Source organism: Caretta caretta, chromosome 1 (assembly GCF_965140235.1).
Source record: "Caretta caretta isolate rCarCar2 chromosome 1, rCarCar1.hap1, whole genome shotgun sequence".
Lineage (NCBI taxonomy): Eukaryota > Metazoa > Chordata > Testudines > Cheloniidae > Caretta > Caretta caretta.
In genome coordinates, this window is record NC_134206.1 from 241824655 (window position 1) to 241847230 (window position 22576).

Genomic DNA, 22576 nt, shown 5'->3' on the forward strand with positions numbered 1-22576 from the left:
TAAGCAGTTTTCGTGCTTGTCATTAAAAAACAGCAGTAGCTGGAGTCAGGCAGAGGGCATGCAGGCCCTCCTCCAGCTTCCTCCTTCCTCCAAACTCCCCTGTGCACCTCAACCCTGCCCTGCAGCACCCCCTGCTGGGCCAGTCCTGGCCTCCTCCAGTCCGAGCTCTGCCAATGCATGGCACTCCTGACCTGGGATCCCAGCTAGTTTGTGAAGGAGGCAGAAACTGAAGCGAGTGCTGTTCTAAACGCAGATCTCTTGTGCAAACACTTTATTCTGATCAATGCTAAAGCAGCACTGCAGGGCTCCAGAGGAGCAGACACCAACCACTGCCAGCTAGAGAGTGGGTTGGTGTGGTGCTGGGATTTCCAGGAGTGAGGGAGATACAACAGAGGACTGGAAAGGGAGGATCCTTTGGAAAGTAGGCCCTGCCATTGGATGGGGCCCTGCATTAGGGGGGAATAGGTGAACAGCAGGCGATGTGGCACAAAGCTGATTGCTGCCAATACAGGGCCCAGGGAGAAGATGCACTCTAGGTCCAATACTTCCCCTTTCAGCCCCCTCCGCGCTCCCCCACCAGTCACATTATGCAATGACCTGAAAGTGGGGGGGCAGGGGGGAGCGTGCAGGGGCAGGACAGTGCCGGGGAGCTGTGACTCATTGGAATGGCATGACACACACAAACACTGTGTGTTGACTGCGTGGAGAGGAAAGTCTGATGCTTTGGCAGCGAGGGAGTTCAAATGTCAATGGATCTGGAGCGCGAGCATGGAGTAGAAGAATCCCCTAACAGAAAGCTAGAGCCTGCGGCCATTGTACATTCTTCTCTGTCCCAAAACAGGTTACACAGCGTGTGGGATGATGCTGTAAGTGACGAGATGTCAAGACTGGCTTTGGGCAGTCTCTGCTAACACCCAGACCCAGATTTGCCAACCCCCCAGTGTTCAATAAATAAATAAATAAATAAATAAAAATCAACATTTGCTTAAAAATCATGAGATTAAAAAAAAAGTTTGGGGTTCTTTTTAGTTGCCTTTTGGTGGTGGAGTGTTTAGTGTTTTGAGCTCTTCCTCACAGCTGTGAGGGCTAGACACTTACCTGATTTTTAAAATGAAAGCTGACAGATTGTCAGGCAATACCCTGACTCCAACAGCCAGGGCATGAGGAAAAACCCCCAAAATCACAAGACACATGATAAAAATGGTGAGCTTTTGAGCGTGGCAACACTGCAGTCCAGTTCCTACTCCTCTAACTCCCATTATCACCCTCCTCCCAAAAGTGGTAAAAGCCCATGCTGTGAGGTGCACTTTGCTAGGTTATTTTCTAGACTGCACCCTGATCTGTTTGGGGCAGCTAATTCTGACAGGGCCCAGAAGGAGCACAATGTAGGATGCGCTCGCCTCCTTCAGCAAAGCAACTACTCTCCATACATTACTAAAGAAATCAGAGACAGGCCTGAATCAACACCCCTGAACTCTGGGGAAGTTCAGACCCAGGTCTGAACTTTGCAGCTTGGATCCACATCTAAGAGAAACCCAACTTCCAGATTCCAGCACCATCAAGCACTTCTGAAGCTCTAGGAATCCAAGTGGCACCAGGAGTTTAAGGAGACCCAAGGCTGGGTTAGAACTGCACCAAGTGCCATTCAGGCTAGTCCTCTCCATACCCTCGGCTGTGACTTACCCAGAAAACATGTATTTATGAATGATAAGGAGCGTCTGTGTGTGAATGTGTTGGGCTGATGCACAGATGGAACTGCTATAAGGTCAGAAGAGAAAGAGGTGAGACTTACCTCTATTTCTGACCCATCAGTTTTCTCCCTTCTCCTTGTCCTTGCTCCTCTTCTAAACCCAAATATCTGACTCACAGCTGGATTTCACTAGCAAGCAAACCCCATCCCTGGCTTAAGGGACAGTTCACAAATTCCCATTGTTTTTAAGCAGTGTAAAAATGCTTTTTCTGTTTGGTTGGCTTTTCCTCCCTTAGCCTGGGAAAGAAGTCACTCCTTGTCCCTTCCAGCCAGAGCTTTCCCTCTGGGTGGGGACAGACATCTCACACAAAAATGCCTGTTAGGTTTTTAACCTAAAATTAAAACAGGTTTTTAGATTAACAAAGGCTGGATTTCCTCCCACTTTGCTGAGCCACGCCCTCCCCACAACTGTCAGGCTATAATCATTCAGTTAACAGAACCACAGACTTGCTAGACCAGTCAGTCCCTAACCCTGCCAGAGCAGGCTCGCTCGTTTGGGCTTTCCCCACTCTAGTTTTAAATGTCGTTAGCTATGGGACTTCCACCATTTCCCCTCCGAGACTGTTTCATAGTCAAACAGCTCTCACCATCAGGAAGCATTTCCTGATATTCAACCTCCACTTTTTCTTTCTTAATTTCATCCCATAGCTCCTAGTCATTCCCCCTTGTTCTACAGGAACCAATTCTTTCAGCCCTTGGTGCTTACACTCTTCACATGCTTATAGATTTAGGTCTCTTCCACCCACAGGCAGTTTTCTTTTACCCACTTTATTACAGAAACTTGGCCTCGTATCCACATTTAAGGGCTAGTCAGCTGATCCAGAGAATCAATCCAGTCAGCACTCAGCCTTCTATGCAACAATGGCCTCAGAAGGATGTTAACAAACTTTAACAAACCGTAGGAGAATTCCTAAGAGATATTTGAGGTTTATCTGTAGGATAAACAAAAATGTGTAAGCAAATCTGGTCCCCAAACTCCATGCTATTCCTAGTCACTCATGAGAGTGGTGCATGATGGGGCTCTCTCACTTCGTGACCAGTTTGTCTGACACGTCCTTTCTGGGCAACCTCTGCTTTCCCCTCTTCAATTCCAAACAACTCTTCATCCTCATTTAGAGAGTTGCTTTCCTGCTCCCAGTGACTTATATCCACTGAATTATAATTCTTGTGCTAGGAGCTTTCCGGAAAGGTGCATTACTACAAAGAAACTTAAATCTGTTTTTTTATAGTGAATTCTTCCAGAGACAAAAGATGAAGACTAGATGTTGTCTTAAAAAACACCCCCTAGTTCCACCACAAATTGCTGAGCTAGATGGAAGAATCACTGTGAATCTATGGCCTGTGTTCTGCTGGAGGTCAGATTAGGTGATCATAACGCTCCCTTCTCGTTTTAAAATCTGTGAACCTGTGGCTGCTTGACTAAGAGATTCATGGGAAAGAATCAGTTTCCCCAGGGAATCTCTAATTAGACACAGGGAGCGTATGTGTGATGCAGCTGCACAGGGATGCTCAAATCAGAGGGATGCCTGTGGGAGCGTGATGCACATTTCCAAGGGAAGCTTGGCTAAGGTGTATGTGGGTTGCATTTCCCCAAGAAAGATTGTTTCAGATGCAGATATGGCTGCGATGCATTTCCCCAGGGATACTTTGTGCAGGGGTGTCTGTGGTTCTGTGATGCATTGCTCCAGGGAACATTAGATGAAGGCAGGTTGGGGTGGGATATATTTCCCCAGCAATGTTCCTGGTTTTTTCCTCACCTCATTTCCCTGCTGCAGTGATGAAGGCACTAGGATCTTGAGTGGCAGACATTGGAGTTTAAACCATCAGTATTGAAACTTACAATCTTAGACCCTATAACTCTCTCCTGCCTCTTTGCTTCCTGCCCTCCAACCCTTTACTTTAACTACTAGATACCAGGTCCTGCTTTACTCTCATTGAGTCTAGTAGCTAAAACAGGAGCCAGACTGACAGATTTTGAGGAGTCCCTGTCACTCCAGAACCCCATGGTGCTGAATGTTCTTAAACCCCACAGAAACTAAAGGGCACTGAAAATATCAGAGTGTCTAGAGCTTGGATGCATTCCCAAGAGAATATGAGAGGAGAGTGTGGTTCAGTCCAGTTCGCCTACGGACATCCTCTCCCCCCTTAGCCTGTGCCCTGCCATAAACAGGATCTTCGTCCAGCACTGATCTTTTCAGGGAAGGGGGCTTTAAAGGAAGGAGCATGGTTGGGGGTCTCTAGATTTGCCCTAAAACAACAAGGACCCCACCAATAAATAGGGTATGTCTAAGCATTTGCTGGAAGGAACCTAAGGGCATCGCAGACACATTCTGATAGTTTCCATTGCCAACGGAAAGGCAGCAGGGCTGGCCTTTGGCACAAGCAATAAAAGCAACAACTTGCTGTCCCATGCTGACTCAGCAAATCATGGTCCAGTCTCTCCCACTGGAAGAAGAGAGGCAGCTCCACTCTTGTTTCTTCTCCATGGGGCACGGTAGCTCGGAGTCCTGAAGAATCAAAATATGGCACCAGTGAGAAGTGCCACCAGTGGTATAACCCGCTGGCACTGGCTGGCTGCCTTTAGCTCCAGCTCTAAGGTTTGTGCTGTCCCAGGCACGGTGAGACAACAGTCCAGGCCTCATAGCCTGAGGCATACTACTGACACTGAACGTTCTGCTTGCCTAGGGGAGCGCTTGTTTTGGCTGTACAGACATGGCAACCCAGAAGGCCGACTGCACTTCTCACTGCTCCAGCTCATCAAGGCTCTAAGGAAATAACTGTGGATCTGTAAAAGCTCAGCCAGGAGCCAACCTGGGTCCAAGGGAGGGAGGCTGAAGAAACTGTGACTGCATCTAACACCTATGCAGGAAGGAAGGTTCAAGAGAATAAACGTCCTTTTTGCCATTCATCGTGGATTGAGTGGGTAAAGGAAGAGCAGAGGTGAAAGTAAGCCAGTCCAGTCCGGTGTATCGGCAAGAGCCGGTACACAGCCGACCGTACCAGCATGGGGCAGCTTCCCCTGCTGGCAATTTAAAAGGGCCCGGAGCTCCTGACAGTGGCCGGAGCCCCTGGCCATTTAAATCACTGCCAGAGCCCCTAGGCTCCTGGCTGCCCCTGCCGTGACCGCTACCATGGGGCTCTGGCGGTGATTTAAAGGGTCCTGGGGATTTAAAGGCCCCGCCCCTTCCAATTGAGCACCCCCCTCCCCACACACACACACCTTGCTCAGGATCCCGGCCCTGCGTACCAGTAAGTCCCTTAATTTACTTTCACCCCGGAGGAGGAGGGAAGGCAGGCAGCTGTCTCCACCGTATGCAAACAATATGAAGTAGTGCCTAAAAGGCCTAAAAGCTGGTGCTCTGGCACACGCTGGGTGTCCCGTCCATGATTGCAGTACATTCTCCTTAGGGGTAGCAAAAAGCTCACAGTAACAACTGACACAAAGGGTCAGGTTTGCCCCTGCAATAACAACTCCACTGAGTTACGGTTGCCAAGCCTCCAGGATTGTCCTGGAGTCTCCAGGAATTAAAGATTAATCTTTAAAGATTGCTTCCTGGGATGAATCCTTCACGTATACATCCAACCAAAATTGGCAACCCTACCCTGACTTCAATGGAGTAATTACACTGTGGACAAAGCTGACCCTTTGAAAAAGCTTCAATTGCAAAGCCCTTCTGTGTTTAGCAAAATTCTTCTCTGCCAACATTGGCTTAGATGGGGCCCTTCCCCCTCCCGCTGTATGTCAGAGAGGAGCCAGGGTTTGATCGATTGCAATTCTCCTCTTCTGTGCCATGGTCAAAACACAAAGGTCAAGGCCCCAGGAAATTGCAAACAACTTTTGCCCGCCAGCCCCGGAAGAATTGGTGCATTTGGGAAGAGAGGGTGATCTTTTTACAATCCCTAACTACTGAGAGTGTGTTATGGAAAGAAATGGGTTTTTTAAGTTGGCAGGGAACATGTGGTTTCCTGGTGCTGCTGGGGAGAGCAGGAGTAGCTCCACCCAAACAGAAAGGAAATGCTGCAGCAAAAAGCTGGAGAGACTTCAAGCCAGAGGGCTGCTATCACATTACAAACCCCACCCAAGCTGCCCCTTCCCATGCTCACCCTCTCCCCAAAAGCCCATGTACCCCCTTCCAGACCCGAGCCTTTTCTTCTCCACATGGGGCTTCAGAGAACATGCACAGAGCTGCCAAGCTTCACTCATTTGCAGGGAGGGACTTCTCCCTTTGTGTGTTGATTTTAAGACTATTTTTACAGTATAACAGAAACTCACAATTTGCAGTAATGCCTGGGAGGCCCATACAGGCTCAGGGAGCGAAGCAAAGCCAGCCATGTTCTGTTTTGTACTGAATGGTGTTTAGTGTTAGTATTTTTATGCAAAATACTTCAGAGTGCTCTCTTTTGTAAAAACATTAAAGGGGAAACTATGCTTTAGGGACTGAACGTAGGGCTGTGAGTCAGGAGACCTTAAATTCTATTTCTGACTCTTCCATGTGCTTGGTATGTGTGTGACTTTAGTCAAATCACTTTACCAATCTGTGCCTTGGTCTCCCTGACTGCAAAACAAGAATATTTTCTAGAACTGGTTTAAAAAAAAAAATCAGAATTTCCATCACCCAAGAAATGCCAATATTTCAAAATTTTGTTTTTAAATCTCAAATTGGGACAAAAAGCCAAAATATTAAAATTTTTCCTGGAACATGAAGTTCCAAAAAATTCAATTTGGAAACAATGAAACATTTCAATCAAAACAAAACTTTTTCACTTAACAGAACTGAAAGCTTTCATTTTGGCTTAGTTAGACAAACCGGCATCCTCATGAGGTGTCTCATGGGTGCTGCAGTTCGAGTGGCTCATGCCATCCCTCTCCTCATGCCTCTCTCTCCGTCTCCTCTCTGGGTGGACTCTCCAGCAGAACTACATCTCCCATGATGCACTGCGGTCACATAACGCTCATGATGCTGGGCATCACAAAATGGGGAAGAGATGGCCAGCCCCATCTGTGGAGATAGAGGTGGTTAGGGACTATTTAGAAAAGCTGGACGTGCACAAGTCCATGGGGCCGGACGAGTTGCATCCGAGAGTGCTGAAGGAACTGGCGGCTGTGATTGCAGAGCCATTGGCCATTATCTTTGAAAACTCGTGGCGAACCGGGGAAGTCCCGGATGACTGGAAAAAGGCTAATGTAGTGCCAATCTTTAAAAAAGGGAAGAAGGAGGATCCTGGGAACTACAGGCCAGTCAGCCTCACTTCAGTCCCTGGAAAAATCATGGAGCAGGTCCTCAAAGAATCAATCCTGAAGCACTTGCATGAGAGGAAAGTGATCAGGAACAGCCAGCATGGATTCACCAAGGGAAGGTCATGCCTGACTAATCTAATCGCCTTCTATGATGAGATTACTGGTTCTGTGGATGAAGGGAAAGCAATGGATGTATTGTTTCTTGACTTTAGCAAAGCTTTTGACACAGTCTCCCACAGTATTCTTGTCAGCAAGTTGAGGAAGTATGGGCTGGATGAATGCACTACAAGGTGGGTAGAAAGCTGGCTAGATTGTCGGGCTCAACGGGTAGTGATCAATGGCTCCATGTCTAGTTGGCAGCCGGTATCAAGTGGAGTGCCCCAAGGGTCGGTCCTGGGGCCGGTTTTGTTCAATATCTTCATAAATGATCTGGAGGATGGTGTGGATTGCACTCTCAGCAAATTTGCGGATGATACTAAACTGGGAGGAGTGGTAGATACACTGGAGGGGAGGGATAGGATACAGAAGGACCTAGACAAATTGGAGGATTGGGCCAAAAGAAATCTGATGAGGTTCAATAAGGATAAGTGCAGGGTCCTGCAATTAGGACGGAAGAACCCAATGCACAGCTACAGACTAGGGACCGAATGGCTAGGCAGCAGTTCTGCAGAAAAGACCTAGGGGTGACAGTGGACGAGAAGCTGGATATGAGTCAGCAGTGTGCCCTTGTTGCCAAGAAGGCCAATGGCATTTTGGGATGTATAAGTAGGGGCATAGCGAGCAGATCGAGGGACGTGATCGTTCCCCTCTATTCGACATTGGTGAGGCCTCATCTGGAGTACTGTGTCCAGTTTTGGGCCCCACACTTCAAGAAGGATGTGGATAATTTGGAGAGAGTCCAGCGAAGGGCAACAAAAATGATTAGGGGTCTGGAACATATGAGTTATGAGGAGAGGCTGAGGGAGCTGGGATTGTTTAGCCTGCAGAAGAGAAGAATGAGGGGGGATTTGATAGCTGTTTTCAACTACCTGAAAGGGGGTTCCAAAGAGGATGGCTCTAGACTGTTCTCAATGGTATCAGATGACAGAACGAGGAGTAATGGTCTCAAGTTACAGTGGGGGAGGTTTAGATTGGATATTAGGAAAAACTTTTTCACTATGAGGGTGGTGAAACACTGGAATGCGTTACCTAGGGAGGTGGTAGAATCTCCTTCCTTAGAGGTTTTTAAGGTCAGGCTTGACAAAGCCCTGGCTGGGATGATTTAACTGGGAATTGGTCCTGCTTCGAGCAGGGGGTTGGACTAGATGACCTTCTGGGGTCCCTTCCAACCCTTATATTCTATGATTCTATGATTCTATGATTCTATGCACTTAGGCTGTTCAAACCAGAGAGGGCATGGCAGTGTGTCATGGAAGATGTAGTCCTGCCAGGGATCACAGCCCATTAAGAAGAATAGGGGCACATAGGATGCAAACTACAACCCCCATGGGCACTACAGCCGATCAGGTAGACACAGATTAGATGTCAAAATGAAACATTCTGATTAGTTTGAGCAAATGTAATTGTTATGATTCAAGTCAACTTGACTCAAAACAAACTATTTCATTTAGATTTTATCCATGGAAAAATCAAAAAGTCTCAGCAAACTCTAAATATTCCTGTGGAAAAAAATCATTTTTGTGGAAAATGCTTTTCTCATTAAAAAAACAGACAAAATTCCCGACTGGCTCGAATACTTTCCCACTTTTGTAAAGGCCTTTGAAATCATCACCTAAAAGCACTACATGAGCTCTGCTCTTGGATCTTTGTGGAAAATCATGGCTGGGGAGAGGCCACTGCATTTTCAGTGTATATTATTGAGTTTCCAGAATAACACAGTGATATGCAGCTGAGTGATGCAGTGAGGCTGGGCTGTCTCTCCACTCTTAAGGTTTCTCACCTTCACCATTTCATCCAAATGCATCACAGTTCTCCCACTTCTATTCTTCTTCAATAACAGAGGGAGAAATTAAGTCTTAAATATGAAAGTAACACATTTCAGGATACAGGGTGTATGGCAGATATTACACACTATGAAGTAGCAAGATATTGTGGTGAAGGGTTCTGCTATGTTTCAGTGCAAATTAGGAAGATATGACCGACAGAATTCAAATCCATTTCTCAAAAACTCAAGGGGGTGTTCAGATCTGGACCATTTCTTTAAGACACATTACACTACTACGCTGATTGGTGCTACAGGGAAAAGTCAAATAGAAGTTTTCCAGCAGGCAAAAGTTCCTCCCACTAGAAATAAGAGACAGTCCCTTGCAATCTAATTCTAAATATGATACACTAAAGGAGGGGAGATCATCAAAACAGTAGTGCGGGATGATACAGCAATAATTACATGGTCATTCAACAAAGTCTTGTAAACAGCATGATGGAGCAAATGTCTGTATGTATATAATAAAAGCCTCTGACAGCTCTGTTGCAGGCGTTGTAGCAGGATGGGTGCTGAGAGATCTGAAAGAGAGGGGACTGTGGTCTCATGGAGCATCTTAGGATGTGTGTTCCACTGAAAGAAAGCTCACCCAGGGGGATTCCCACAAGGCCAGCCTTGGAAGCAGACAAACCAGGCACGGAAATAAACACTCAATTTAAAAAGGCCTCCCTTATTCAGGTTAACATAGCTGACAGCTGTGCTGAAATGGAGGGGCAGTCAAGAGGCACAGCCTGGGGGACAGCCCAGTTCTCAGGTACAAGGGACCTACACCACTATCAAAGAGTGGTCTGTTTAGATGTCATCTGCAAGCTGTTCTCTGCACAGGGAACCCTGCTCTTCTCCCCCCACCACTCCCCCCAAAATAAATTCCACCACCCCCACATAGCCTAGCTGGCCCAGAGGAGAAACTAGAAAGGCGCAGGCTGAAGAATCAGAGTTTGGGTGCTATTCATTCCCACCAGCACATGGCCTAGGCTGACATTCCCTGTCAAAAGCACATGACAGCAGCTTGTTGAGATTAGTGTGGGGCATTTTCTATAAAACAGATGAGCTTTGTCTCTGTTTAATATTCTGCTGCCTTTAGAGCCACTATCGCCCCCTCTCAGGGACTGGTTCCAATTAGTGTCATTTCAGCTCAGAGCTGGTTTAGCCTGAGGATTAGAATCCCCCCAGCCCCCTCCCCAAATCCCCTCTGACTCAAAAGCTTCCTGGGATCGAGGAAGCAACAGAATTCCTTCCCCTCCTAAATTGGACTCCAGCTTCACTCTCCCCCACCTCTGAATTATACATGTCGGGGCCAGGGAAGTAGTGGGTGCGAATGTGACAGAATGACGCTGGCTATCTACCTGAGAACCAGGGGAATGGATCTCCCTTTACAGAGACTCCCAACTTAGAGGAACAAACCCCATTAGAAGCCACACTGAATGGAAGCTGCTGTCAGGAAATGCGTGGCCGACCGGTTCACTTACCTTGCCCCAGGAAGAGACAGAAGGCCAGCTGGCACCAGCAGAAACGGGAGATGTAGTTCTGATGGGCTGATCCATGCTTCAGTGCCTCTAGCTGCAGTGCTATCATGCATGCTTATCATGTCATCCTTTGTCACTCAGGGGTTCTCTGAACAGCCTGTTAGCACAGTGACTCAGAATGGACTTCTGCAGGTTTAATGCACGGTGGCCATGCCCATAACGTAAGACAAAGGTACAGCAAGCCCCAACGATGTAGTAAATCATTCCTAATTTATCCACTTGGAGCCAAAATCTGCCCTCAGATAAATTGGTCAAAGGGAGCTACAAGCACAGGCCCCAGGAGCAGACAGTGAGTGGGACAGGAGATTTGTGTTTTTATTCCCAGATGGTTTGTTTAATCTTGAGCAAACAATCGGTCTTAGTTTCCCCATTGTCTTTAAAATGAACACCTACAATACCACGGTGCTAATTCACTGTTTCTGAGTCCTTAGGAGCATCACAGAAAGAGATGCTATAAAAGTCTGATTGCTGAGGACGCAATGCAGCTATGCAAGTGCAGAGACAGCTTCGACAATGAATATTTTGCTCTCGTTTCTTTTCAAAACCGAGGGGCAGCTTTGGTGACCAAACTACATCGGAAAGCCAGGTTCAGGAGCAGCCTCATGTGTTTTTCTATGGACTGCAGCCCAGCAGGAACGAGTTTGGGCTCCCGAGGGAAGGGAAAACAAGCAGTATCGGCATAAGTGCCTGATACAGGCAGGTGTAGTAGAAGAAGATGTGAGCAACAATGTCTGCTATAACCCTCAGGGAGATAGAGGGGAGCTTTTATGAGTGGCAGCTTTGGAGGAATGGGAAAGGAAGTGTTTTACATCTCAAAATGCTGCCTGAGTCTTCCACGCCCCACCTCCAGTTATCAACTGCTCAGAGATTAGTTGGGACAGTCTTTTTTTTAAAACGTGAATTTAGTACTGATGAAAAGCTGCTGGATCACCAGACAAACTCACTGGTTATCCAGAGAACAGCTCCAGGAATGACAAGAGCCAGCTTCCCAAAATATACCTTGAGGAATCACCTTTAAGTATGAATGGGTAAGATCAGTTCTCAGCTTTGGTGCTGAAACTGTCAACTAAAGCATGGTCTGTCATGGGAACCCCCATCTACTCAAAATAGATTGCGATGACCACCGCCTCATTTCACAGAGGCTGTTTAACAGACAGCAGATGCTAACAGTCACTTTGGATTTAGTCTGGATTCAAAACAGTGGCCTCCAGCTTGAAGGGCTCCCTTTTCCATTACCAATCCCCTGAACTATCCAGGCCTCTATCCTCTGGCACGTTTAGCATTAGAAAGAATTAAAGGCAACCAAAGAAGTGACGTTTAGTTCACCTTTAAAAGCAGCTGGGCCTTGTGGACTTCGCTTAATTTCATCCTTCAAACCTTCTCCGCCCTTTTAAAGACAAACGAAGATTTAGGACGAGCGCAAGGGAACGTACTAGCATTAAGATCAGTTAAATGGCGAACTGTTTCAGACGGGATTAAAAGAAAGAGATGAATCCCCCATCATCGGAGACTAAAATCTGGCTTGAGCAAAACACTACAGCATAGGAAATAGTCCTCCATTGGTTCATGGGACAGATATGACACCACCTCTAATTTCATAATTTTAGTTCATATGCAGACAGTTATGTTAAGGACAGCTGCCCTGCTGGTTTTCCAGGTGCTCTTATAAATGACCTTGAGGACATTTCCAGATGGCATGACCTTAGCCGATTACAGTTCAACGCTTTGCCTTTGTGAAAAGCACTTCCTCAGTCCCACCACTCCAGATTCCATAGGAAGACCATTTAGGAGACAAAATACACGCACAGCAAGGGCAGTTGCTATTTTAAGAATGTACTTTATACAAAATAACCAATTCATATGGAAATAAAATCTACAGACCTCCAAGGATCAAGCTTTTAAAAAAGTTCTTAAAAAAATTACCCATCACACAGTATTAAACTAACTATTGAGGTAACTGTCGCTCTCGGAGAAAGAATCAGCAGACCAAGACAAAATATACACAATATAAAAATAAATAGCATTCCCCCTTCCAGTATCGACCAGGAAAGTTCACACAGCTTCGCAGCAGCAGGAGAGAGAAAAGAGTCCCTGACACTGTGCTCCATGGGCGGGGCGAGGCAGGGAGGACTGAGACCTGGGCTTTCCAGGAGCAGTGGAGAAGGCATTAGAGTGAGGTACCTGAGCCCCAGCTGGGGAGGAGGGACGCACATGGGAAGTTAGGGGAGGAATTTATTAGGCGCCATTCTCAAATTGGATGCTTTTAGGACATTAAACACAACTTTCCAGTACGTGCCTGCTGAGCTGTGTAGTAGCTCCCATGTGAGTCTACCCATGGTGTAAACTTGGTGTATTGCAGCACGGGCAGAGAGTCCTGTAATCCAGCCACATGCTGCAGTGCAGAGCCCTGTGTGAGTCAGATCCCCAGAGTATGTAGCTTTTGTATACGGTTTATTTTCAAAGCTTGGTGTGGGAGGTCTCTGCTGCAGCAGCAACTTGCAGTCCTGTTGCCCAGGAGCACTTACAGTTGTTTTGACAAAGGCCAAGGTCCTGTGCCCAAGGCCACTAGACCCCCACCCTCCTCCCAACAAATAGCAGCCTTACCTAGAAAGAGAAAGGCCCCATCCTTCTCCAAACAGACAAATTATATTCTTTACAAACTTACAATAATACAATCCCCAGCATGACCCAGCAACCCAGCTTAGAAAAATGGAGACTGGCAATGGATTTCCCCAACTACACAGTCAACGTAAAGTCAAATTGTACCAGGGAGGTCTCAGCTCCCAGGCATGCAAACACATTGTATGCTCCTAACTGCATCGAGAAGAGGAGCAGTGCAGAGCAGTGTGTGTCAGCACCAGCCAGGGGTCACACTTCTACACACCCATTTGAAACTAGCCTGTAGGAAAGTTACTGACTGGTCCCTCTCCCCTCTGAAGATGCATGTAGACAGAGAGCATGCAAGGGTAACTGAAATGCATCAGATACAAGATACAACCTTCTGACTGAAAAAAGCAACAGTAGCTTTGGGGAAGGCTCTTCAGTTCCAGATGGCAGCTAACTCGCCTCATTTACATTAAATTCAACAAAGGGATAGCCTTTAGAAGGTCCCTGCTTTCCTGCCATAGGGATCCAGGCATAATTTGTACTGCAGTAATGGCCCCACACCCGGCCGCATCCCTTCTAATGATGGACCCAGCTCTCTCGTTCCCTTCACAGACCTGGTCTCTCTCTCTCTTCCCTTGACTTCTGTGACTGGCCCCATCACTGATTTGTGCCCATTCCATCTGCATTTTCAAAAGAAGGAAGAACTTCATCAATGGAGATGAGGATGACTGGAATGTGATGAGACAAATCCAACCCACTATGCTGTAAGCAGTGTTGTTTACAACATCCCACCACTTCTTTAATACTGCCAGTGAGCATGGTAGTGACAGGAAGGGGGACTGCCCCAAGGGATGTAGCATCATGCAGCTCATTAAACCCAACACAGGCACTGAAAACACACTTGGATCCTGATTCCCAGTTCCACCAAACACACACTGCCCCGGCTTCCCACACACAGGGGACTGATTAGCCCAGCTCTCACCAGGACATTTCTTATTCAAAGGCATTTGGAAAAGCAGAGGTTTTTTTCCCTGATTGGTGGGGTGGGGAATGGAGGGAACAAGAATGGTAGGTTCATTATGTGCCAGTTAAAAGTATTTTCCTTCCGCATGGGCGGCAGGGGTCCAGCAAAACTGGAATGTGCTTTACCCCATCTGTATATTAAACAGATACAGATGGGGAAAGGCTGGAAGGTCAGTGTTTGAGACGCCTTTTCGGTTACAATACGCACATGCTATTAAGCGCATCACATGACCTGCAGCTGCAACAACACTTTCGTGACCTGCCGTCTCAATCTCAGCTTTAGAGAGAGGGCGCAGTGCTCACACACCTGCTGTTCAACCATTAGTGCTGTGTGCACAAAGCAGAATAGGAAATGCACAGCAGCAGCCCTCCACACCAAAGGGCTGAAGTAGAAGTTTTTACAGGGTGGTTTTATTAAACTAGATCCAGCTGCACCGCTGCTATGCAACAGGAACCACTGGCATCCGTACAGGTGCCACTGTTCATTCTCTGAAGTACCCTTGGGATGATGGGAACTGCAGGTTTACCACTAACCATGACCTTGTTCTGCATCTTCTCCTCACCTAACCACGTCCTTTGCAAGCCCCAAAGTCAGCGTGTTGCTGCACAATGACCGACAGGCAGCACCCTAAAGATGTGTCTCCCCACTGCCACCTTGAAACTGGAAACAGGATGAGGTCATAAAGGATATGGACACAATCCTGGCTGGGCATAAAGACACGGCTAATGACCTACAGGTTATGAAGAGACTGAATAGCAGGAGGGAAAATACAACAGGTTATTGTCTAATTACTGCCTTTTTCATTTTAAATGGAGGAGGGCTGCAGTGTGAGGGAAGAAAAGCTGCAGGAAAGCCTGCATTCATCAGCAAAATGGGAGACACCCCCTCCATAGTTAAGGCCGTGACTAGTTTTCTGCTAAACCATTAATTGTGATATCTCGCCAAGCCTCCAAGAAACTAGCTTTGAAAAAATTATACCAATCCACTTGAGATTTCTCACACATGGTGCTCCTATGCCAGAGATATGTTTCAGAAAATCTGGGGAGTCATACAGCAAGGTGTTAATCAGGTGCGACCACTTGAGACCAAACCCCCCTCTGCCCCCCCCCCAAAAAAAACAAAACCAAAAACCAGCAGTTTGCTTTTCCAAAAATGGTTCCTCACACTTTCTGGAGTCATCAATCAAACAGCTCAGCTAGAAACTCCAAATTTGGTTTACTATATTGTCCTGATTAAGGACTGGTGCCTTGATTATTTTTGAGTGGTTTGGTGGGTTCATTTTGAAGTTACTTCTTACGTTTTTACTGGTCCTCCATGGAGTTCATAAACTCCACACGGCATTGGATTAAGCTTAATCACTGCACAGCCACAGGTTGCAGACTTCTTAAACTCAAGTTTACACGGGCAGTTCAACATCCCTGGAGCTCCATCACATATTACTCACAGAAAAATGAAACAAAACAAATGAAACAAAAAAGTCCAAGGGTCTGGGGTAGTTTATACAGCTGTGAGGATCAGTTTGAAATCTATGTCATGTGTGTTGGTGGTCACAGGATCTTTCAGCACAGTATCTATTCTAAATATTACATAGCCTGGTTTTTGCCCCACATTGGTAATTATAGCAAAACCTGTTCTACGCACCTGAACTAGTACAGCTGCAAAACGTTTTCACATATCACGGGTTTAATATGCTTTCTAAAGAGGGATTACTTATTGTTCATTTGTATTACGGTAGTGCTTAGGGGCCCAATCAGGAAGCACAGCAACCAACTGTACATCTGCTAAAAACCTTACTGATGTGTAGCAGTGATAAAATTCAAATGTTCAAGAGTCAGGAAATTTTAAAGTAAAGTTACAATTTCTCTCACCAATGCATGGAAAAAAAAATACCCTGTCAATATTCATAAGAGCTACTACCTATTCTCTTTAAAATCCTCCTTAATAATTTCTCTGCAATGATGCCTAAAATCACTCCTGCCTGGCATTGGCTAGGCAAGTGGTGAGCTGTAACTTCTGCTTTTCCACTAATCTCTATTCTTTTTATTGTTCCTTCATTCTCCCAGTCCACTCTGACTCTGTTTTTTCCCACCTGTTGTATCCTATTTATTATGTAGTGTATGAGCCCTCAGGGGCAGGGCTGTTTTCTTTGTGATTTGTTGTACAGTGCCTCATGGGCTGGGGTCCTGATCCCTGAGTGGGATTCCTAGGCAATACTGTAATAGAAATAACAATTTATGAACAAACTGTTTGAAAAGCTGGAGATTCAGAGTTAAGATTCCACAAACAATTCTGTCCCAGAACATCCTACTCCTGGTTACTGTAGCCAATCATGATTCCTGTCATATATTTCCAATATAAGCCATGTGCCCCAGAGTTGTAACTAGACATTTTAGCACCAGGGGCGAGAAAGCATATTTGCACCCCCTTCCTTTTTTTCCCCCGGCATTTCTCTGCCCCATTTTTCTGCCCCCGTGGCTTTGCGCCCTGGGCATCTGCCCTGCCCTGGTTATGGCCCTGATGTGCCCCATTACAGCAGCCCATAATCCAATAACATACTAACTACACACTACATAAAAGCCGTCACCTACAGACCTTCCTAGAATGGAGTTAGCTACTCTATCCTGTCTCTTGTTCATTGGATACAGATCACCCTTGTCCCTCCTCCCTCCCACATTTCCACTAGGTCAAGAGACGGCCATACTTTGATATCTCACGCGCTGTATATGGTGTTCAAAAACTCAGCATTATCTACCATTCCACAACCCTCTCTAGGGAGAGAGAACAAACCACACTATTCTCATCATATGCAACTCTGCCCTGTTTTGATGTGGGGCTGACATCGGATCATCCATTTACACTGAGATATCCACTCAAACCCCATTTCCAATACTAGTATTAACTGCAGACGCAAGTGCTTTATCTCATTCTCTACAATTTACAAGCCCTCCTATCCTACAAAGAGGAGTTTACAGGAAGTTGAAAAGTACTTTAAATATTTGGTATAGCTGCCACCTTACATCATATGCAGGGCCTGTGCTGTACTGGGGTAGGGGTTGTTTGTAGAATCTGAATTCAATTTCCAGCGTTTCAGATGTTTGGCCATAAAATTATATTTAGAGTTTCTTAGTTTTTAAATATTCTCTTTTGTTTTAGTTCTTTTATATCCATAATGAACCAAAGGTTTTTAAACAGGAATAATTACTGTATTTAAAACTTTCCCTGCTGGCCAGGTTTATCATCTGGGAATGTGGCCACACATGCACTTTTTATAAATACTTGACACTGTTTCAGTACTTCCATTCAGTGAATTGGACTAAGCCTCTCTCTCAGAGAGAAGAGATTGCCCAACTCCCATTCATTCTAGTGGTGAGCTGCATTTCCATTTCCTGTGTTCTAGCTCAGTGGTTCTCAACGGGGTCTACGAGCCATTTGCAGGGGGTCCATGAAGCAAGGCCAGCTTTAGACTGGCTGGGGCCCAGGGCAGAATGCTCAGAGCCCCAAGTGCTGGCACCCCATGGCAGAAGCCTCGAGCCCCTCCAATCACAGGGCTGAAGCCCATAGCCATGAGGCCCCCCACCCATGGGGTTAAAGCCTCAAGCCATGGTGCCCTGTGGGGCAGGAGCCCGGCACCCCTGGGGCAGAAGCCCTGAGCTCCGGTGCCCTGTGGTTGAAGCCCAGAACCACTCTTCCTCTCTCCCCCTGCAGGCTGTGGAGTTTTTATATCATGTTGGGGAGGAGTGGAGCTCAGAAAGAAAGTTGAGAACCCCTGTCCGTGCTTCACCACACTGCCAAGGATAGCTGCTCCCTGTCTGCTGAACAGAATAAAGACTAATTAAAACTGACACTTCACTAACGTGATGGTCTATGTAATTAGATATTCAAATATTTTATACTAATTTTCCTCTGAGTTGAATGAGGGCTTGGGCATAAGCCAAATAATCAGGGCACTGCCATAAGCAGGGGGCAGACAATTCACAGGTTGACTTCAACATGGAGTAAGAAGAATTGCATTTTAGAAACACGCTTGCCACTCAAAGCCTATTTGATTCTAGTGTGAATACCCCTGCAAGTGTGTGTGTCTGGGTAGCAGAGTACACTGATGCTTACACTCCTGTTAAGTTTGTGGGCCCAGAGTTAGGAAAACGCCTGGAACCCGACAAAACATTGCTAGAGGTAAATGGTATCATAGCAGCAGACCAGCCAGAGTTACTAGGAAGTGTGACAAACACTAAAACATTATTCTTTCCTCATCCGGACAGCTTCAAGAATTTTTGTTTTTAATCCAGCAAGTTTCTGAATCTCACGAAAGCTGTGGATAAAAGAAGTAAGAGTACAGACGCAGGTGCTGGGGCAGAGGTGCTTCATGCCGCTCTGCGGATGCACCCCAGTCCTATCCAGCAGCGTGCCTTATACCAACACCGGGCCCCTGCACAGTTCCACCAGTGCAGCAATACCTTCCCTTCTTGCCCAACAGACCTAGTCCTGCCTCCAAGACTCTCAGCTGTGCCTGCTTGGTGGCTTTACGATGTGGACAAAAATCTGCTTCTAACGGGCAAGGATAAGACCCACCAAACTCATTCAATTTGTAATCAAAGCAAGATTTAAACTTAAGTTCTAGCAGGAAAGACTAGTGCATTAACCCGAGGCATTCTTGCCCCACTCCACAACCTCCACTGTGCCCCTTAACCACTCTAGCTATAAGAAATAATTTCTGATTCACATTTATCTACTAATTTACAAAACGTCCAAAGCTGATGTCACAGGTTGACAACTTGTTTGCACTGCATCAGACAGACCCTCCCTAAAGCAGCTCCATTTCCTATTTCACCTGAAAGCTGGAGTTCTCAGAATTTAAGAGGGGCTCTATTTCTGCTTTGCTTTCATTGAAGATGACAATAGTCAAGTTACACTGAGAGAAAACCAGGGATATCTCTATTCCTGTCTCCTTTCTAAGGGGTATTATATGCTAGCACAATTACTTGTTCCAATAAAGACAACAACTCCATGATACCATTCCACATTTCTTACTCCAAACTGCATTGGCTTCACCTAAAGAAGACTAAGGTACAAATGAATAATTAGCCAATTGCTGTTACCCAGATAACTCATACCAGAAATGCCTAGAGGACAATGCTATGAGAGACTTTCAGTTCCTGGTCCTGGTTTCCTTGTTCCCCATGTAGGCAGGAGGTGGACGTGCACTCAACTACCGGGTAGAAGAGGAGAGTGCTATGCTTTGCTCCTGAGCAGTCCCTGTGATCAATTACAGGGTCGTGTCTTAGCTCTAGAGGACTGGAAGGAAATGGGGGGGGGGGGGGGGGGGAATAGAAAGTTGCAAGTTCCCATCATCTCCCCCATTGCCCTGCCCTGAAAGATTTGTGTGTGACATGATTGTAAACAGTTAAGGATCACCCCAGTGCTACGCCTACTACAAGCTGGGTCCCATCCCTCCCCCATTATGTACAATACATTCACCAACAACAGAAATTTATTAAAAAAGGCAACAGGTAAATTCTGTAAACTGGATCCAGCTCCAAACACACACGTTAATACTACAAGTAAATTCCATCGTCGTCCCTCTTCCACCCTGAAAAATATACCTGAGTTTAGCAGTTCATGACAGTTTCAATCTCCCCCTCCCAACCCAAACCCTGAATGAGATACACTCTTCAGTCATGACAAGCCACTAGTTTGAGATGCATCCTCTGCGCTGTTGAGATCAGCCATACGGTCGGTAGCCAGGGACCCAGGACTATCCCATGTTTAAACACACACAAGAGCCATCAAGGCACCATGTTCCACTGGACCCTGGAAGCTACATGCCGCTGGGGAGATGGAGAAGGTAGGAGGCCTATGTCCTCCTTCCCCCATGTCCAAATCACGTGTGGCTTTCATCTCCTTGGGGTTCTTCCTTCCTTGGACTAGCTCTGTAAGAGGAAGAACAAAAGTTGCACGGTTATTTGCTTAACCAAGGAGTATTATAAAGAAAATGCTCCGTCATTTACAGTACAACTACTTCAACACAAGTGACGGGACAGGTGTTGTCCCAGGTATAATCTACAGTCAGGGATTCAGCTACGAGCATCAGGAGAATCTTGTTTCCTTCCCACCAGAATTGTTCCATTTCCCTCCTTCCCCCAACCCACTTCCAAATATTTCACTTCTTTAATTAGTGAAGGAGAAAAGTTCTCATCTGAACTCTGCTCTTCGCTGGCTCTTACTTGATCCAGAGGCAATGCTGATGGTTTTTGTGGTGGCATCTCCTCCCGGGATGTGGTTGCTGTAGGCACCTTCGGGAAGGATGCTTGGGTCTGGTGTATTTGCATTCTGGAACCACATTGAATGAAAGGAGAGTTTTAGCACAAAACCAGCAAGAATAAATCTCATCTGCATGGTGTGTACAGATTATTTACATACAAATATGTATTTTAATTACACTCAATCTAGACCCGCCCCTCTCTCTGAATTCCCCCACACCAGGCCATGGCCCCACCCCTAAGCCAGGTTTTTTTTGTGCATTTGTCTTTGGGTGGGAGGCCAATTCTTAAAGCAGCACCATTTTCTATGCTGTAATGAAAAGTGGCATGTGAAATGGCAAGGAGGATTGGTTTCCTCTGTGGTAATTTAGGGTAGGGGGCTTCCCCCATTGCTCAGGAGACATGTAAAACTGGACAAAACAATAGACATGTTCTGACTAGTAAGATGAAGCATTGGTAAAGGGATGGAACAGATAGCTTGGTGGGTCTCTCTCATTTCTATTACTGTGCTCTTTAAAAGACTGCCATGAAATTCTCCCCAAGTTTTGTAGATGCCTGACCTATGACAGCAGAACTATTTTGTCAATTTGTTCTTCCTACCAGCACCTCGGATTCCAAATCTAGACCTTTTCCAAGAGCACCCAACACTCATCACATCCCCCAATTTTCCCCCCTTCCTGTGGAAAACAATCTTACCCCGGTGGTCTGTACATGTCCTGGGCCCCCCCCATGCCACCTCCGCTGCCTCTCTGCTCCATCAGTAGGGCCTGAAAGTGACCCATGTTCTCTTCCCGGCAGCGGTACAGGGGCCCCTCCTGAGTGAGGCCATTGGCTTGGCCAGTTGCTGGATGACGAGACAGGTGAGCGTTCACTGGTGATCCATAGGTCCTGGGCTGGAAATGACTGGCTGGATGCCGAGATGCATAAGGAGACCCTGTCTGCAGCATCACCCCATGGGGAGGGAAAGCTGATGGACCAAATCCGATCCCAGAACTCAGAGGCGGGGGGAGAGCCCCATACAGGAACTCCCCTGCTGCCACCGAGCTCTGCCTCTTGGTGGCTGCGTTATGGTTGTCCAAATCAAGAAACTCTTTGGGACTCTCTGGCCTCTCCTGGGATTCATCTGACTTCTCATCTTCAGGCCCTGGATCCTGCCCATCGCCTGGAGGAACCTCTTTGGCGCTTGCCATGTCCATTCGGTTTGGGGACGCCAGGGCAGAGCTGAATGCCTCGCAGCCCTGCAGACTACCCACGTTCCCCCTGTCTGAGAAAGAAGGCCTGGCCAGAGGTGGGTGGGCGGGCGGATGCCCACCAGGGTTGGCCTGGGGGTGGAGAGGCCTTTGCCAGTCTGAGTAGCCTTGTGGACAAGTGTAGTATGGAGGTCGCTGATAGTGGTGGTAGGAAGGTGGAGGCTGTGGCTGATAGGGGTATGGCACTCCCTGATGGGGGCGATACCGAGGAAAGACACTGGGATGGGTGTTACTATGCTGAAAGCCCCGAGTGGGGAAATGCTGTGGATGGGACACAGAGGGAGGCTTCCCTCCCATCATAGGGCTGAACCCCTGCAGTCCTGGATTGATATGGTAACGTGTAGCTGAATTTGGATACTCCAAACCAGGCATGTAGAGAGGGGGAAACTGGCTCGGAGCCCCTCCCACTGAGCCTCCATCCACACCAGGAGTACTGGTGTTCTGTCCCATACAAGGCACAGCAACCTCTGACAAAGTCTTCCCCCCAGGACAAAGGGGCTTCTCCAAGATGTTAACAGCCAGTCCTTTCCCCTCATTGCCACTGGAGGGTCCTTCACCTACAGCCCCATTTTCAGGGCCAGGCCCTCTCTCAGGTGCTGTCACAAGGTCTCTCACGCACACCTGGCCTGTCGGGCCAGTGTAGGTGCTCTGTGCTGGCCAGGCACTCTTGCTCTGCATTGCCTTCAGGTCATTTTTAGTTCCAGAGTCATCTCCCTCCCTCTCCCGTGGCAAGTTCCGTCTGGTGCAGTCCATCTGTAGGGGGGGGTTGGAATGAGGTAGCAGTTTGGGGTACGTCCCTTCTGGAACACTGATGCACTGAGCCTTCTCCTCTACTCCAGGTGGGGGCTCCACTGCAAAAGGGGAAGTGGAAAGAATTAAAAAAAAAAAATCACAACTTTGTTTGATTTCACGAAGTAGACTTTTTTTCCATTAAAGTACATT

General features: G+C 46.9%; 2 protein-coding genes across 5 annotated transcripts in view; both read right to left on the reverse strand.

Annotated features, from left to right (window-relative positions):
* The window catches only part of SLC25A18 (solute carrier family 25 member 18), a 28465-nt gene extending 17826 nt beyond the window's left edge, over positions 1-10639 (reverse strand). For 3 of the 4 annotated variants that reach the window (XM_048828430.2, XM_048828402.2, XM_048828438.2), the window contains exon 1: positions 1793-2055. The gene's annotated coding sequence lies outside the window, so the exon portion shown is untranslated. Of the gene's footprint in view, positions 1-1792; positions 2056-10439 lie in introns of those variants that run through there. The other variant, XM_048828412.2, reaches the window with a different exon arrangement.
* An 8958-nt stretch (positions 10640-19597) lies between these two features.
* The window catches only part of CECR2 (CECR2 histone acetyl-lysine reader), a 141547-nt gene continuing 138568 nt past the window's right edge, over positions 19598-22576 (reverse strand). The window contains exons 17-19 of the mRNA XM_048828145.2: positions 21081-22485; positions 20349-20454; positions 19598-20054 (exon numbers count right to left, since the gene is read on the reverse strand). Coding sequence (XP_048684102.2) covers positions 20049-20054; positions 20349-20454; positions 21081-22485 — 1517 coding nt within the window. The 3' untranslated portion in view covers positions 19598-20048. The remainder of the gene's footprint in view (positions 20055-20348; positions 20455-21080; positions 22486-22576) is intronic.